This window comes from Zonotrichia leucophrys, chromosome 1 (assembly GCF_028769735.1).
Source record: "Zonotrichia leucophrys gambelii isolate GWCS_2022_RI chromosome 1, RI_Zleu_2.0, whole genome shotgun sequence".
Classification (NCBI taxonomy): domain Eukaryota; kingdom Metazoa; phylum Chordata; class Aves; order Passeriformes; family Passerellidae; genus Zonotrichia; species Zonotrichia leucophrys.
Genome location: NC_088169.1, coordinates 56,932,151 through 56,947,466, shown reverse-complemented (window position 1 = coordinate 56,947,466; position 15,316 = coordinate 56,932,151). Strand labels below are relative to the sequence as shown.

The 15,316-nt window shown below is 37.7% G+C and overlaps 1 protein-coding gene across 5 annotated transcripts in view; it reads right to left on the bottom strand.

Moving 5' to 3' along the window:
• DIAPH3 (diaphanous related formin 3) overlaps positions 1-15,316 on the bottom strand; it is a 201,101-nt gene that overhangs the window by 174,499 nt on the left and 11,286 nt on the right. For 3 of the 5 annotated variants that reach the window (XM_064713699.1, XM_064713718.1, XM_064713738.1), the window contains exons 2-4: positions 14,479-14,511; positions 3,851-4,024; positions 277-381 (exon numbers count right to left, since the gene is read on the bottom strand). In XM_064713699.1, the coding sequence (XP_064569769.1) occupies positions 277-381; positions 3,851-4,024; positions 14,479-14,511 (312 nt within the window). The remainder of the gene's footprint in view (positions 1-276; positions 382-3,850; positions 4,025-14,478; positions 14,512-15,316) is intronic. The other 2 variants (XM_064713728.1, XM_064713709.1) reach the window with 1 other exon arrangement.

The window sequence follows — 15,316 nt, the reverse complement described above, 5'->3', positions numbered from 1 at the left end:
AAAGAAAAAGGTTCACACCAAACTTTTGCAAGAAGTTTTTGCAGAATCTTTCCATCTCTACTCTTAGCCATATCTTTAGAAATGCTGGTTTCTGTATGGAAGACACATTCTAAGTACAAGTGACTATCTGCCACTGTAACTTGTAAAAAGCAAGACAGACACAAATATTTTCAAAGAGCACTATGAGAAACAGAAGTTAGTCAAAGGAATGTAACATGCATGCATCTCTTTTTCTGACCAACGGGAAATAATGTAAGCTTTTAGTCATTTACTTACAGACTTGGAAGCACTGCTAATATATTGCATCACCATTTCTTTTTTGGTATGAAAATCTTTTTCTCTCAATGGCATCTTCTTGTCTTCGTTTAAATTCATATCCTCCTAGAATGGGATAGGAAAAAAAAGAAAAAACAGTCTTAAATACCATACATCAACAGAATTACTTTAAGGTAAGAGACTGACTTAAATAAATAAAGACATAAAAATACAAACTCATACAAGTGAAAGCTGTTATACAAACAACATTTCATAAGATGTTAATCAAAACCATAAAAATCCTTATCCATATCCCTCTGAACTCAGACTGAAAAAAACAAAACCAGTCAACTATACTAGGATTAACAAGTGCATCACAACCATTTTTAGTACACTCTTTTCTTAGGAAAGATCCACAGTTTCACACATGTATGCACCAAACTACAGAAGAGCATTATTTAATATTCCCCAAAACATTTATAAATGTACTCAAACCAGTATTTTACATATTTTTAATTTATTCCGTAATTCTCTTCCTCTGTTTCCAAATGGTTCATCTTGGCAGCAGAATGTGGTTTGCACTGAAACAAGTTCACAAATTAATAAACATCTTTGCAATAAGCAAGGCCAAATTTTTAAGGATTAAATCAAAACATTCAACCATTATCAAAACCCCATCATAATTCATTCACCCCAATATAAATCCAGAGGTCAAAAAGAGCAGAGAGACCTACACTGAAAACCACACAAATGACACTCCTGTATGTCACTAGCATCTATGACACAGGGAGTTCTACTGCTCCAGCCTACACATGCTCTGATCATTGCAATCTTTCGCACATCGGTGAGAAATGGCATTCCTCATCATGGTATAAGTTAATAAATAAAAGGGAAAAGAGAAAAAAAATTAAAATAAAGTTAGCAGGAACAATTAACAATTTTGGCATACACATATGAAGCACACACAGCATGTGATTTACTATGTGCATTGCTCAAGCTTAGCAAGAATTACTGCAGTTATTTTCAGCTGAGACTCATGAGGTGAATCCTCATCAGCTTTGGCAGCAGCAATGCTACAAAATCAGTGAGTAACCATCTTGATATCAAAGTTATTTCACCTAGTCAGAAATCAAAGACAAACAGTACAGACAATCCTTAGAATTTGTACTACACCAAAACTCAAGTTTCTTTGTCCTTCAATAGCTTTCACACTGAGTAGAAAAGAATGAAGCACAGTTCCTAGAAACATTTACACTTTTGTATAAATCCAAGCTTTGAGAAGATATTGCAGAAAATGCTTGACCCCTATCCTGGTTTCAGCTGGGACAGGATTAATTTTGAACTTAACTTACTGAATAAAAACCCTTTTCACGTTATCATGTAGCTATTGCAAAGTTCATTCTTCTATTTAAAATAGTTTCTTTCAGACTTGCTCTTTCATGTTTTCTGAAAAGTAGTTTCTAAACTTAAATAAAAGTATCTAAACACAAAAAGAAGCCCCAAGAATTAAGAAAACTGTCAACATAAACTGTATTCCATAAGCCTAGGTATAACAGCAGGTTAATTGATGGGAAATATTCTGTCTGTGTGTGCAGTAAAAAGTAATTTCTTTGTTCTTGTTTTTAACAAACAAAACATCATTGAGACAATTAATTTATACAGATTAGAGTGATACAAGGGGCACAACAGATATTGCTTAGTTAATAAAATACTTCATCTCCATCCTTTATCTCTTAAATAACTGAAGTATATTCTACAGGTAAGCAGTACCTCTTTGGAAAAGAAGAATATATCATTTCACATGGATATTTTCCTAATAGCACTAACAGAAACTAAAAGAGGTAAATGACAATTATTATATTTATTATCTGGTTTTATGAGCTCTTTCATAATTTTTGCCATGAAAACCACACAAGATGCCACTGGATAAAATAGTGGGAGAAGGAAGCCATAAGCATCCAGGAAAAGCCCAAGGTAAGACATTCAGTAAACCCTAAGAATTGAAAAACTTCTCCCTTCAGTACTAACACATTGACTATTTTTCCATACAAAATTATTTCTAAAAGCCTGGCTACAACAAACTGTTCAAATTGTTCACCAATCCACCCCTCCAAATCACTTAATTTGATCAGAACAGCAAACTAGAGGCTACAATATATAATTAGCTATGTAATCTACTGTAACTAAACTAGCTTTATTCCAGCCCATTCAAATGTGGATAATCTGAAAAATCCCTTCTGTAGTGCATGTTATAGATAAAACAACACTGATAAAGTAGCTTAATACAAGTTTAAGTGCTTTGTTATTCAATGAAACTAGGAAAGCATTCAAATTATCCAGATGTCATCACTACTTTAACATATTTTGCAAAGTAGTTTTAAAATTGGAATTAATTATTCCAGGATCCATGGATATAAGCATCTGTACTTATCTAGACATGCAGTAGTAGGTTTCTGAGGATTTATTGAAAGTTTCTATTTATTTATGGCACAGTACAACATCACAGTCTACTCTATACCACAATGTCTTTAGGATGGTAGAGAAATATCATCTAAATGCAAGGGGTGTTTTTGAAGGCACACCTTCACTTTTATTAAAAAGAACTCTCCCATTTTCTGAGCAATTATCTGTTACAGCAAAATTTTTAAGAGAAGCAAGACATCAAAGAAAAATGAACCATTTGGCAATAAGTACAAATAGAGAAGTCGGTAACAGTTAATTATTCCTTTCCCTCACCAGTTTAACCATGAAAAACCTGCATGTTATCCTTCAGTTACAGTTCTCAAGAGTTCTACAAAAGCTTCTTCAAAACTAAACTATTATCACTGAGTACTAGGAAGTACAAATTCCACGAAGATACTTCTCTCATTGCACATTGCATTTTCTCCACATTCCAGTCCCTGGCAGTCCCTTTGTATTTCAAGAGTTACTTGTTACTTGCTGTGAGGCAGAGAAAGAAATAATAATCTGGGCATCATTCTCCTTGTTAGTGTTCTCTTGTGCTCTTCAGATTTCAGTCACTCTTTTCTCATGGCCATTCGTGTTTAGTTTTCAATTGCCCAAAATGTCATCATCACGACAAAAAGCTCAACCTACTGAGGTGCTACCAATGCCACATGGTCTTTATGACTGCTCTTTTGTAGTGCACTAACAATGACAACTAAGGAAAGAAGCAAATTTGCAGACAAATGCTGCTTTGGAGGCAATTCTTTCTTTTTGTGCAAGAGTGACATGGCATATAAATTGAGAACTAAATGTGACCGTGACATTTGAAGGCATAAAATCTCTTTGTAAAAGTTTCACATCATCTCTTAAAAGGAAGAAAGATCCCCCACTACTTGTTCCTCCTCAAAACATGTTGCATAATCTCTTTTTTAATTTCTGTTTAAATATACTTGGACCAAAATTTTGCAAAAATAATCCAATACTTTATTTCCTGAGAAACATCCTAATAAATACACAATTACAACTCACAATAACAATTATATTAATAATTCAGGTAAAGATTAGAACACATGCACAGAAGAATACCTGTTCCACCTATCACTTAGCCATCTTGTCAATCTTTAAGTAAAAGAAACTGTAAGATTCTTACCATCATTTTTTCAAACAGTGCTATGATTTCCCTTTCCGACAGTGGTTTTGTAGCAAAACCCTCCAGGTCCATGGGTGTGGATGGCCAATCTGTAGAGTGTGACTGCTTCATATGTGGCAGAGGAGGTCTTTCTTTTTTACTTCTTGGAATTCTTATACTGGCAAATCTATCCAACTGAAAATATAAAAGGTGTAACATATCACATACTGCTTCCATTCTGGGTAACTCTAATTAACATGGGTGTTCTTGGAAGTTGAAAATCCTTATTTTTCTGTGGTAGCTTACCTGTTCTTTAACTGCCTTATTCTAAAGGCTTTTCCTAAAGATACATATGATGGTCAGTTGCCTAGCACTGGAGTTAACCGACCAGAATCCCATTACATTAGAAAGAAATCATGCAGAACATCAGAATTTTACAGAAAGTTTGGAGAAATAGATATCTACAAAACCAATTTATGAAGAATTCTTTCCAAGCGTTACATGTAGAATATGAGAAAGCAGGCTGATTTACCAAAAGCATAGTTTTAAAGTGGTTTTAGTTACCCAGAAACAGCTGTACTCCTAGCATGGCTACAGAATATATAGACATGCAAAGAAACTGCTTTTTATTAAAAGACAAGTTAGCATAACTAAGACACGTTTCTTTATATTTCGATTTCTTTTTGTATCATGTAATACAAAATTTAGTGCCTTTGTTCCAATTATTTAAAAACTAATTTTGGAGAAACCATTGACTCCCCTATTAAAGCTACACAGAGTATGTTTATGATTCCATGAATGATCCTTATGACTAATCCCCAGCACACATCAATCACTCTGGCTTTATTAACCCTTCCAAGAGCCAAAAACCTTCTTTAGAAAAGTGGTTTGGGTTGTGGGATTTTAAACAGGTTAGATATTTACCAACTTTTTGATCAAGAGTTACTAAATGAAACTTTACACATTTTCCATGCTACAGCTTGTGTTTTAAGGCACGTGGGGGCAGAAGGCAAAAGCAGAGGACACCTAACGTGATGTGCTACATCATCATCTTTGTAACACTCTTTTGAACAGATACAAACAGCAACATCACACTCCTCAACACAAAAGAAAGTCATGGAAACATTTGATGCATAAGAGATTTTGGACAAGATTTCAACCGTATCAACTGACTTCTGTCTCGGAATGCTATGCAAAAATATTCTGAGGCTTCAATATATCTTTAAGATAAGTATCTTGAGACAAGTACATCAGTTACCAAACTAAATGACAAGTAAAATTATTATAGCATCTGTGGAATTAAGATCAGAGAGAGCAAAGAAATCAGTAGCAAAAATTGGGTACAAGTGTTCCACTCTAGTCAGAGCAAGAATTGACTATCAGACATCCATGAAGAGATGTTTAGAGGAAAAATATAAAGACTTTACTTCTTCCAGTTCAAAATTGAAAAGAAACAGTTCTTGGAACAAAGAAATAGATCGTAAGCTACTCACAGATGGTTGTAGAACATGCAAAAGCACAAAATTAATATAGCATAAACATAAAAGAGCTCAGCATGGATGATGGGGCCCTTCAGTGTCACATCAAACCAGCAGGCAATGAGGAAGAGCATACTCTACAGGAATAATTACATAGGCAAGACCCAGGAAGATAAAGAATGCAACAAAAGCAAAAGGGAGGCTAACATCACTGGAAGTGAAGTAGCAGTCATCAGTAACAAAAACCATCTTACATCTTGACTGGGAAGCAACTTCCCTTCCTGCTTTTAAAATCAGAAGTCTATGGTAAGCATGGGGAGATGAAGCCAGACTTCAAACTGAAGTGACTAGACAGGAATTGTAAAAAAATCCTATTATATGAGACTTTTCTTTTCAAGCAATGTCTTTCATAAGTACTGATGAAAGGCAGCGTGCCTGCTCCAAAAAATGAGTTAGCCTGTAGCTTCTGCATGCCCCCATATCTTCACTATAAAGTGCATAACCTAACATACAAGCCATTGTATTTGTAGATGGTTCACGTACAGACTTGAAAAAGGTGTAGAGGGAAGACACTTTGGCTAAATAATGGATTTCGGCCCATGAATCAGTGAACAGAGAACAAATTATGTTTAAGACAGCTGTGCCTTAAATTTCTTTTCCAGTATCTCCTGAAAAATCTCAGTCCCTTCTTTACCATCTGTGCTCCCCAAGTGTCTCCTCTTCCTTCTCCTGCTCCACACAGCAGCAGCAACAGAAGTTCTGGCCATGCAGAACTGCATGCAGTGCCAGAGGTCTCTAGAAACAGACAGCCCTTATTCAGGGAGAAGGGCCTATTCCTCCTTGAAAAGAGATATTTCACTGGTTCCCAGTTTTAGTTTATATTTTGGTTTTAATCTTCTCTTGAATATCTAGTACATGTTTTGCATCATTATACATTATGCCATAACCTTTATATTCCCCATATTCACCAAATCCTATACCACTCATCCTAGAGCAAGAAAGCACATCTTGGAATATATTTGATCAGACAGAACATTTAAGATAAATTGAGATAATAGGATTATAAATACATTTAAAAATGTGCCAAACTAATTATTTTAAATAATTTAAAACAATGCAACCTAAAAAGAAGATTCCCATACATTAATAAAAGGGAATTCATAACAAGATTTGCACAGCAGTAGAGTGTGGATATTCTACATATACTTCCCTTTTGAATTATACATTGATAGTGCTTCAGAAAAGTTAATACTTCTCAGTATTCCACACAGGCAAATAATTTCATGGTCCACAGAAAGCACTATACAGAAAGAATAGAAATTTCATTGCTTGGGTGTAATGAAATCTACCACTGATGCTGCTGGCGATCCAAGTGCATAGAGGAGGAAACGGCAAAAAAAAAAAAGTTCAATAATCTTCCATGTTACACCAAAACATTTTAAATCAGGCTAACCAACAGGTTATAGCTAAGCTTAGCTTTGATACAGTGTCACTAGAGTTTAAAGCAGGTTTGACCTTGCATCTTTTCTATTTTTTGGTATTTATTTTATCAATGGATATATATAGATGCATACAGCAACAGTGCTCTAGAAAAGTCAGAAAAAAATCTGTATGAGCCAAAATCAAGCAACCATCAAGGATGAACGGCAAGGTTTTATTGGCTTATTTCAAAGGCTGACTATTATTCCACTGAGAGTCCATGAAATATGAAAGTGATTTTATGCCTACACCATGGCCCTGAAAAGTCAAAGTTACAAAGAGATCCACAATACAAACTTTCTGACTCATCACACTTTCTAATTAGGTCCCTAGAAAGTAATTTTTTTTGTGCTCTGATTTTGATCTTAGTGATGACTTCTTGTACCTTTCTCCATAAGAAAATAGCATATATTGAACTTACACATTTGATAATGCAGGAATCAATGGATCAGTTACTGCTAGAATAATTTTTGGCACTACAGCTTATCAAGACAACACCCATTAATAAATCTGCTATGCATGCAGGAATAAAAGGTGTTAATTCAGTGCCACCCTGCCTCCCTCATCTCTCCCTTAATTAACACATCAAAACACTTATTCTTATATTAAGAAATTCCTCAAAAATAAAATCCAGCACATGCATGTAAAAAAACACATTATCACTGTAAGTGATGGCCTTAGCAACAGCACTGAAAATGGCCCTTGTGATAGCCCTGCTTCTGCCTCCTCTCCACCCTCTCCAACCTCCTTGTTCTCCTTGACTGCTTTTGCTAAATCTTTTTTGAAAGGTTACCTTCATATACATTTCTTCTGCTTCTGTACCGGGGCAAGTGACACCAGCACATGTTGTTTCTCTGCTTCAGTGGCACTGTTTGTCATCAGGCGTGAACTAACCACAGTGTCTGTCACGGTGACTAGAACAGCTGTGGGCCTGGTGTCTCACTGTCGGATTTAGAGACCTTCTCTCTCTCCCGAGGGCACTGGGCAGCGCTGGGCACGGCTCAGTAGGCCTGGGCCAGGTCCCAACACATTGCAGGGGTTTGGATCCTCCTGCATTGCCAAGGTGGCAGAATAGCTTTTCCAAGGCCAAAACTTTTACTGGTTTTTCTGGATTATGCACTTGCTAGGGGTTAAGTGCAATCGCAGACCACTGCCCTAGACACTAGCCCATACAGTGCCACACACTCCTCCACTCCAAATTACCCAGCTTTTGGGCAAATGTCTGGGTGATGTTCTTAATTAGGAGTCTGATCTTAAACCAGACCTGAACCATATGTAATAAAATACTGGCTCCAAGAGAAAGATCAGATTTGTTTCCAGGACACTCAAAATCTTTAAAATTCTCAAAGGCTACTGTAATCAGTCTGGAGGAGAAGGAATGAAAGGGGGAGGGAAGAAAGATGTAGGAAGTTATTGTTATGGGTTCAGGAGAATGCCTGCGCACAAAAAACTCAAGACGCAGTCAGAACAGCAAAGCAAGTCAATTTTATTAGTTGTGTTTGCAATAAATACATACCGACCCCTGGATGTTGGAGAAGCTGCCGAGCAGATGGAGATAAGAGCACGGCTCCTGAGTGGGAGGGGCAGGAGGGCGACACACCTTCAGCGTGTTCCCTGCTGAAAACCGTGTGCATCATGTCATCCTCTCTCCTCCACCCTTACATCTCCCCCTCAGGAGTGGCCAGTTTCAACATCATCTCACATGGGGCAAAGCGCATGAGATGAGGTCACAAGGGCCCATGATCACATCTCCATGCCAACAACAGCTTTATCATTCCCCTTTCACAGGATGAATTCCACTGATACATAGTTTCATTTCTGAAGGTTAGTCCTGCCAACTAACAATAAGTTCTTCTTCTACATTATCTTGTTGACGTGCACAATCACAGACCAAATACATTAGGCCTTAGACTCGTCTTTGGTCCCTGACATAGGTATCTTCCCCATAGGTTGTCTTTCTAAGGACACAACTTCTGATACCTCATTATGAAGACAGAGCATTACAGAATTATTACGGTTTAACCTAAAATACCTTACTAGAAGCATTGAAGAATCTTCTTTCTTTCACTCGCATTCTCATGAAGAGACACACACATTCACATATATATAAAAAATATATTCATATATACATGGACCATTAAGACACTGATGGCGATCACTAAGCTCAGTCTTTTAGAAGAGTTCTGATATAAAATATCTACAGGTACAAAATATTCCTTTCCTGAGTGAAAGCATAAAGCCAAAAGTATTGCTTATAGCTTTTGCTCTTTTACCGGGTGTTCCTCTCACACTGCCTTACAGATATGTAGGACAAAAAGTACCGCCACCCTTTATTTTCAAGTTCACATTTTTGACTGCTTGCTATTTATATACCCAGTAAACACTTTTTCACATCTAAAAAATCTGCTCAAGCACTACAGAATAACTCAGTTTCACAGACATTTTGCCAGTCATTTTGGTCACAGAAGCCAACAGCTCAGTCATGAAAGTCTGCTGTAAAACCCTGATGCTGACAGATAACAAAAGCTTAGGGGAGCATTATCAACATAGGAAGGAACAAAAGGAGAATACAAAGTGGAACAAATCCTGTGTCTTGACTTGAAATAATTATTATTCCTACTGGATAGGCAACCAACACGATGAACTGGGTTGCAACAATTTATTTCAGTATCTTCGGAACTTAAAGTAACCCACTTACCAGCAGAAATACTTCTCAAAAGATCAAAGAAGTTACTTCCAATGACGCTAAGTCAAAGACCTCTTAACATATTTTTCCTCCTTGAAGCTCCAGAAGATTAAAAAAAGTATATTCTTTCTTTGACAGCCAAATTGCTCTACAAGATTAACTTCTTAGTATGTGAGAAATTCCACAGCCAGCAGTAGAGCTTTTAGGAAGAGCAAGACTTGCATAAACCAAGATACACAGAAGAAACCCTTTGATAAAATGACTTCTTATTCCTTATAAGCTCAATCTCAGAGATTATTTTACCAATCTTAAATTTATAGAATTTAGACTTGTGCACAATCACATCCCAAATGCGTAGACAATATTTCACTCTGAATCTTATTTCTCTATATACTGAAAATTATACAGCCTTTCTAATCTTTAAAGCAATTGCTATGAAATCAGTATACTTTGATGCTCTAAGGAATTTCAGTATGTTTTTCTTTTTTGTCTACATAAGATACCTTTTAATAAAATTCTGTTAATATGGAGGTTTTTTAATCTTTCTGAGTCTTACTGTCTCTCTCTCTCTCTGCCAACACTGAGACAAACATGCCAGCAAACTGGATCTCAGGAAGTGGAAGGTCCTCACCCCCAATAAGGAAGAGGGGACCTAAGAGACAGGGAGAATGGATGTAGGTCCCTGCTTGGGATGCCAGGTGAATCCCCTCCCAACCTACCAAGGGAGCTGTCCCAATACATCTTTGTGAGCAGAGAAGGACTAGCGGGTGATATGGTGTGCATGGTGGCCATTTTGGGCACAGGAAGTACAACATTGATAAAGTTCTCAATTCTGAATAAAGTAAGGATGGGCACCAGAAGAATTGCTACTTTGGGCTTCAGGTAGGCAGATTTTGGCCTTTTTAGGACATGGACTGACAAAGCCCCTTGGAATCAATTCTGAAGAGTAAAGAAGTCCAGGAAGGCTGAAGATACTTTAATAAAGAAAATTTTAAAGATATAGAAGCAGGGGGTCCCCATATGCCATAAGAAAATCCAGCGGAGGAAAAGACCAGCCTGACTAAACAGAGAACTTTAGGCTGAAACTCGAGGCTCAGGCGAGGAAAAAGGAAAAACAAGCGTATCACTTCTGGAAGGAGGGTCAGATAACTTGGGGGGACTACAAGGATGTTGTAAGGTTATGTAAGGTGAAAAAGTAGAAGAGTCAAAGCCAAACTGGAACCTGGTCACTGTTGTTACAGACAACAAAAGTTTCAACGAATACATTAACAGCAAAGTACAGCTATGCAGAGTCTCCATTTTTTGCTGCTTGCATATGGTAGCGTCGTGTCTAAGGATGACAAAAAGGCTGAGGTATTTAATGCCTTCTTCACCTCAGTCTTTAATAATAAAACCAGTTGTGCTCAGCAAACCCAACTCCCAGAGATGAAAGTTAGGGATAGGAAGCCAAGTGAAGCACCCATAATCCAGGAGGAAATGGATAGTGATCTGCTATGCAAGTTAAACACCCACAAGTCTATGAGTCTGGATAGGATGTACCAGAGAATAATGAGGGAGCTGGTAAAAGAGCTCACCAATCTACTTTCAGCCATTTACCAGCAGTCCTGATTATCTGGAGAACTCCCAGTTGACTGTAAATTAGCAAATATAAAGGCCACCTAAAAGAAGTGTTGGAAAGATGATCCAAGGAACCACAGGCCTGTCAAACTAACCTAGGTACCAGGGGAAGTCTTGGAACAGATCATCCTGAGTGTCAGTATACAGAATGTACAGGACAATTAGGACATCAGGCCCAGCCAGCATGGGTTTGGGAAAGGCAGGTCCTGCTTGACCAACCTGATCTCCTTCTATAATCATTTGACCTAGTCAGTGGATAAGGAAAAGGCTGTGGATGGTGCTTCCCTAGACTTCACTGAGGCATTTCACACCATTTCCCACAGCATTCTCATAGAGAAACTGGCTGCTCATGGCTTGGACAGGTACGTTCTTTGCTGGGTGAAAAACTGTTTGGATGGCTGAATCCAGGGAGTGGTAGTGAATGGTGCCACATCAAGCTGGTATCTGGTCACAAGTGAGGTTCCCCAAGGCTCAGTATTGGGGCCATCCTGTCAAATGTCTTCATCAGTGATCTGGACTAAGGGGTTAAGTGCTCTCTCAGTTAGTGCGCAGATGACACCACACTGGTTGACAAGTGTTGATCTCTTGGAAGGCAGGAAGGCTCTGCAGAGGAATCTGGACCGGTTGGATCAATGGACTGAGGACAGCAGCCTGATGTTCAAATAAATCCACGTGCCAGATCCTCAATCTGTGTCACACAAAGCCCCTTGCAGAGCTACAGGTTGAGGTCAGAGTGGCTGGAACATGGCTGAGCAGAAAAGGACCTGGAGGTGCTGGTTGACAGCGGCTGAACATGAGCCAGCATGTGCCTAGGTAGCCAAGAAGGCAAATGGCATCCTGGCCTGTATTAGAAATAGTGTGGCCAGCAGGACCAGGGCAGTGACCATCTCGCTGATGATGCTCTGGTGAGGCTTCACTTCCAATCCTGGTTCAGTTTTGGGCCCCTCACTACAAAAAAGGCATTGAGGTGCTGGAGTGTGTCCAGAGAAGGGCAATGCAGCTGGTGAAAGAAGGGTCTAGAAAGCAAGTCCTATGAGGAGCAGCTGAGGGAGCTGGGGATGTTTATGTTGGAGCAGAAGAGGTTCAAGGGGGATCCCACTGCTCTGTACAAATACCTGAAAGAAGGTCTTAGCAAGGTGCAATGTGGTCTCTTCTGCCATCTCAAGTGAAAGGATGGGAAGAAATGGCTTTAAGTTGCACCCAGGGAGGTTCAGATTGGACATTAGGGAAAAAAAATTACTGGTAGAGTGGTTAGGTATTGGAATGAGTTGCCCAGGAGCATGATGGAGTAACCATCTCTGGAACTGCTCACAAGACATCTGGAGGTGGCACTTGATATAGTTTAGGGGTGATTATGGTGGTGCAATGTTGATAGTAGAACTACATGATCTTGAAGGTATCTTCAAACATTGATGATTCTGTGATTGTTGGAATATGGAGCACTTGAGAGAGATAATTTGATATCTCAGCTGCCTGCTTTCCATTCCTCTGTGAAACAAGAACGCAATTGCCATCTTTGCAGATAGCAAACAATCAAGCTAAAAGAAGCACATGTGTAAAAACCAAGGTTTTTGAACTTAATGAGGATTTATCACTAAAAGTAGACAATTCATCAGCATCTCACAAATAATCCAATTTAGATATTGAAAAACAGCCTGCATTTTTAGATTCTCAACATGCTGCTAACACACCTGAATTTAAAAACAAAAGAAGTTCCTGGTCACTAACCAACTTACAAATACAACTGTATTTATAAGAAATGGGTTCAGAAATATAAATATTTCATAAAGCATAATGAAGCAGTAAGTTAACATGCAAGTTAACTTACTTGCCCATGAGATTGCCCATGAGAAGAAAGGAAATCTATTATTTCATTGAAAGCTACAAAATCAAGTTATCTTAAACCTTCATTTTCTTCACCTTCTCTTACTACTTATTTTGTTCTTGTCCCAGAATCACACACAGAAAGATTAAACCAACAGAAAACTGAAATAGAGGAATAAAAAGTGTCCATTTGAAAGCGTACCCTCATTCCAAGATGATGCTGCAAGTAAACAGAATATCCCCCCTTAATGTGTATTTAAAAGTTCTCAAATGTTGTGGTGCTGTAATTTATTTCACTGTTAGCCTTTTACTAAATAGCTGTCATTCCCCTTTTCAAAAACATATATTCATATGAACAATTTGGTACTACCCTGCAAATGAGATTTCATTCCTCTGTGAAGGGGCCTTTTTCATGCTCTGAGAAATTTAAGGAGTTGGGGAAAAGTTTGGTTACTACAGAGATGACAGACTTTTTGTTCTTATTCCCAAAATGAACAAAAAACCTGCCAATTTTTTGAGGCTAGGATTACAAGCTGGACAAGTCCAATAAGCTTTGTAAAATGCAAAAATGCAGCAGTCTAGCCTCTTTAAAAGGAAAAAAATGCACCTCACAAAAACAACCAGCAAGATCTCATGTATCCCGACTACAACACTTACATGACACTATTCGAAACTTGTTTTCTAGTTACCAAAAAATACTTTTGCTTTCAGAAAGCTGATAGTATTTTCTTAGCCTTCCAAGATAAACACAAGTTTATACAATCAAACTTGTATTATCAGCCAATCAAACTCAAATTTTCTTAATCATAATTTCCATCCAATGAAATTCTGCTAAAGAAATAGAAACAGATGATTTAAGTAAAACTAAGACTGACAGACATAAATCTCTCTGCACTTCAGCTCCTAGCTACACACAGAAGTACTTTAGCAAGAACTCTACATAGCACTGAAGTCATAACAGCTGATCTTCAGGTGATGACAAAACATTACTTCCTAGGCAAATTCAAAGGCATTGTAAAATTATGTATTTTAAGAAAAAAATATTATGCACAAAAGAATAGTGCAGGAAGTGAAATAGGTAACTTCAAGAGCAAGAAAAAAATCTGGTTTGTGGTTAGATACAGAACTCATCTCTGATCAAATTTGAGAAACAGCATTAAACATGACACTGAATATACTTAAGGTGGTTTGAGCAAGCAATAATGAGTTTCACAAGCAAATGTTACTTTGTTAAACATGTTATTTTAAGCTAGCCATGCAGCCTAAGTAACTTTGATATTAAACATGCAATCACAGATATCTTAACTATACTGCATGTAGATTGGCACAATTACCTGTGTCAGGCTCATTTAGCTGTGATTAGAGCATACTTCAAAGCCATCCATACATTTTTGCTACTCATACTGATTATGTTACAGCTAATTACCAGTGCAGTGAGACTTTGCCAATTAACTAAATTATCCTCAAAGTTAAGATAGTTTCCTGTATTAGTAAGGTTATTTTTATTGCATTAGCAGTAAGGTTATTTGCTTAGCCCAGCCAAAGCAAAACTGAAGTTGTCTTACCACATCATCTGTCAGTGTCTTGATATTTAAGTGCTGTAAATCAAACAGGAAAGCAGTCACATCAAAATTGTTCCGTAAAAAAAAAAAAAATAAGCCTAGTTATAGTTACTTTAATTCAAAATCGCATGCAAGTTATATAGTGTCGAATCCTGAGGCCTGAAATGAACTAAGTTTCTTGGCAAGTTGTACCTTGCTGGTTTACATGGCACAGCAAGTTATACAGATTTTAAAAAACTTCGATTTGATCCTCCAACAGAATATCAGAAGACTGTGAACCAAACACAGCTTGAAAGAAGTTGCGTTTTATGATATTTCATAACTAAATTATGCTTTATAGCTAAATATACAGACGACCTGCACATTCAAAATTCAGATACAAGACATGCGTCCTCTCAAGATGGCTGTGGGGACACTGACAACAAATCATCCAGAGATTTCAAATTCAATAGAAGAACACAGAGCTCCTCAAGAGTTCAAAACTATCCATCAAGCTGCAACACTCAAACTACTCACACTGTTGAAAAGTCTCAAGTAATACTTCTGTGTAATGTGAGCAACACGAGCAGAACATGAACTTGTGAGCAGAAACTGAACTAAGCATTTAATAATAGCAGCATCCAATAAAACCTATAGATCACTCAAAACAGTAGTTTCTGAACCAATATTTGCTCTCCACTGCATATTTACAAACACAGCAAGTGTCAGGATGTACAGCTCTTACACAAAATCAAAGAGCAGCACAGAACATTGGCAACGGATGAGTCAGTATTGCAGGGATCCCAGGTAACATTTTTATGAGGAGGCTGAGAACCGACTAAGCAGGAAAATGTCAAGAATG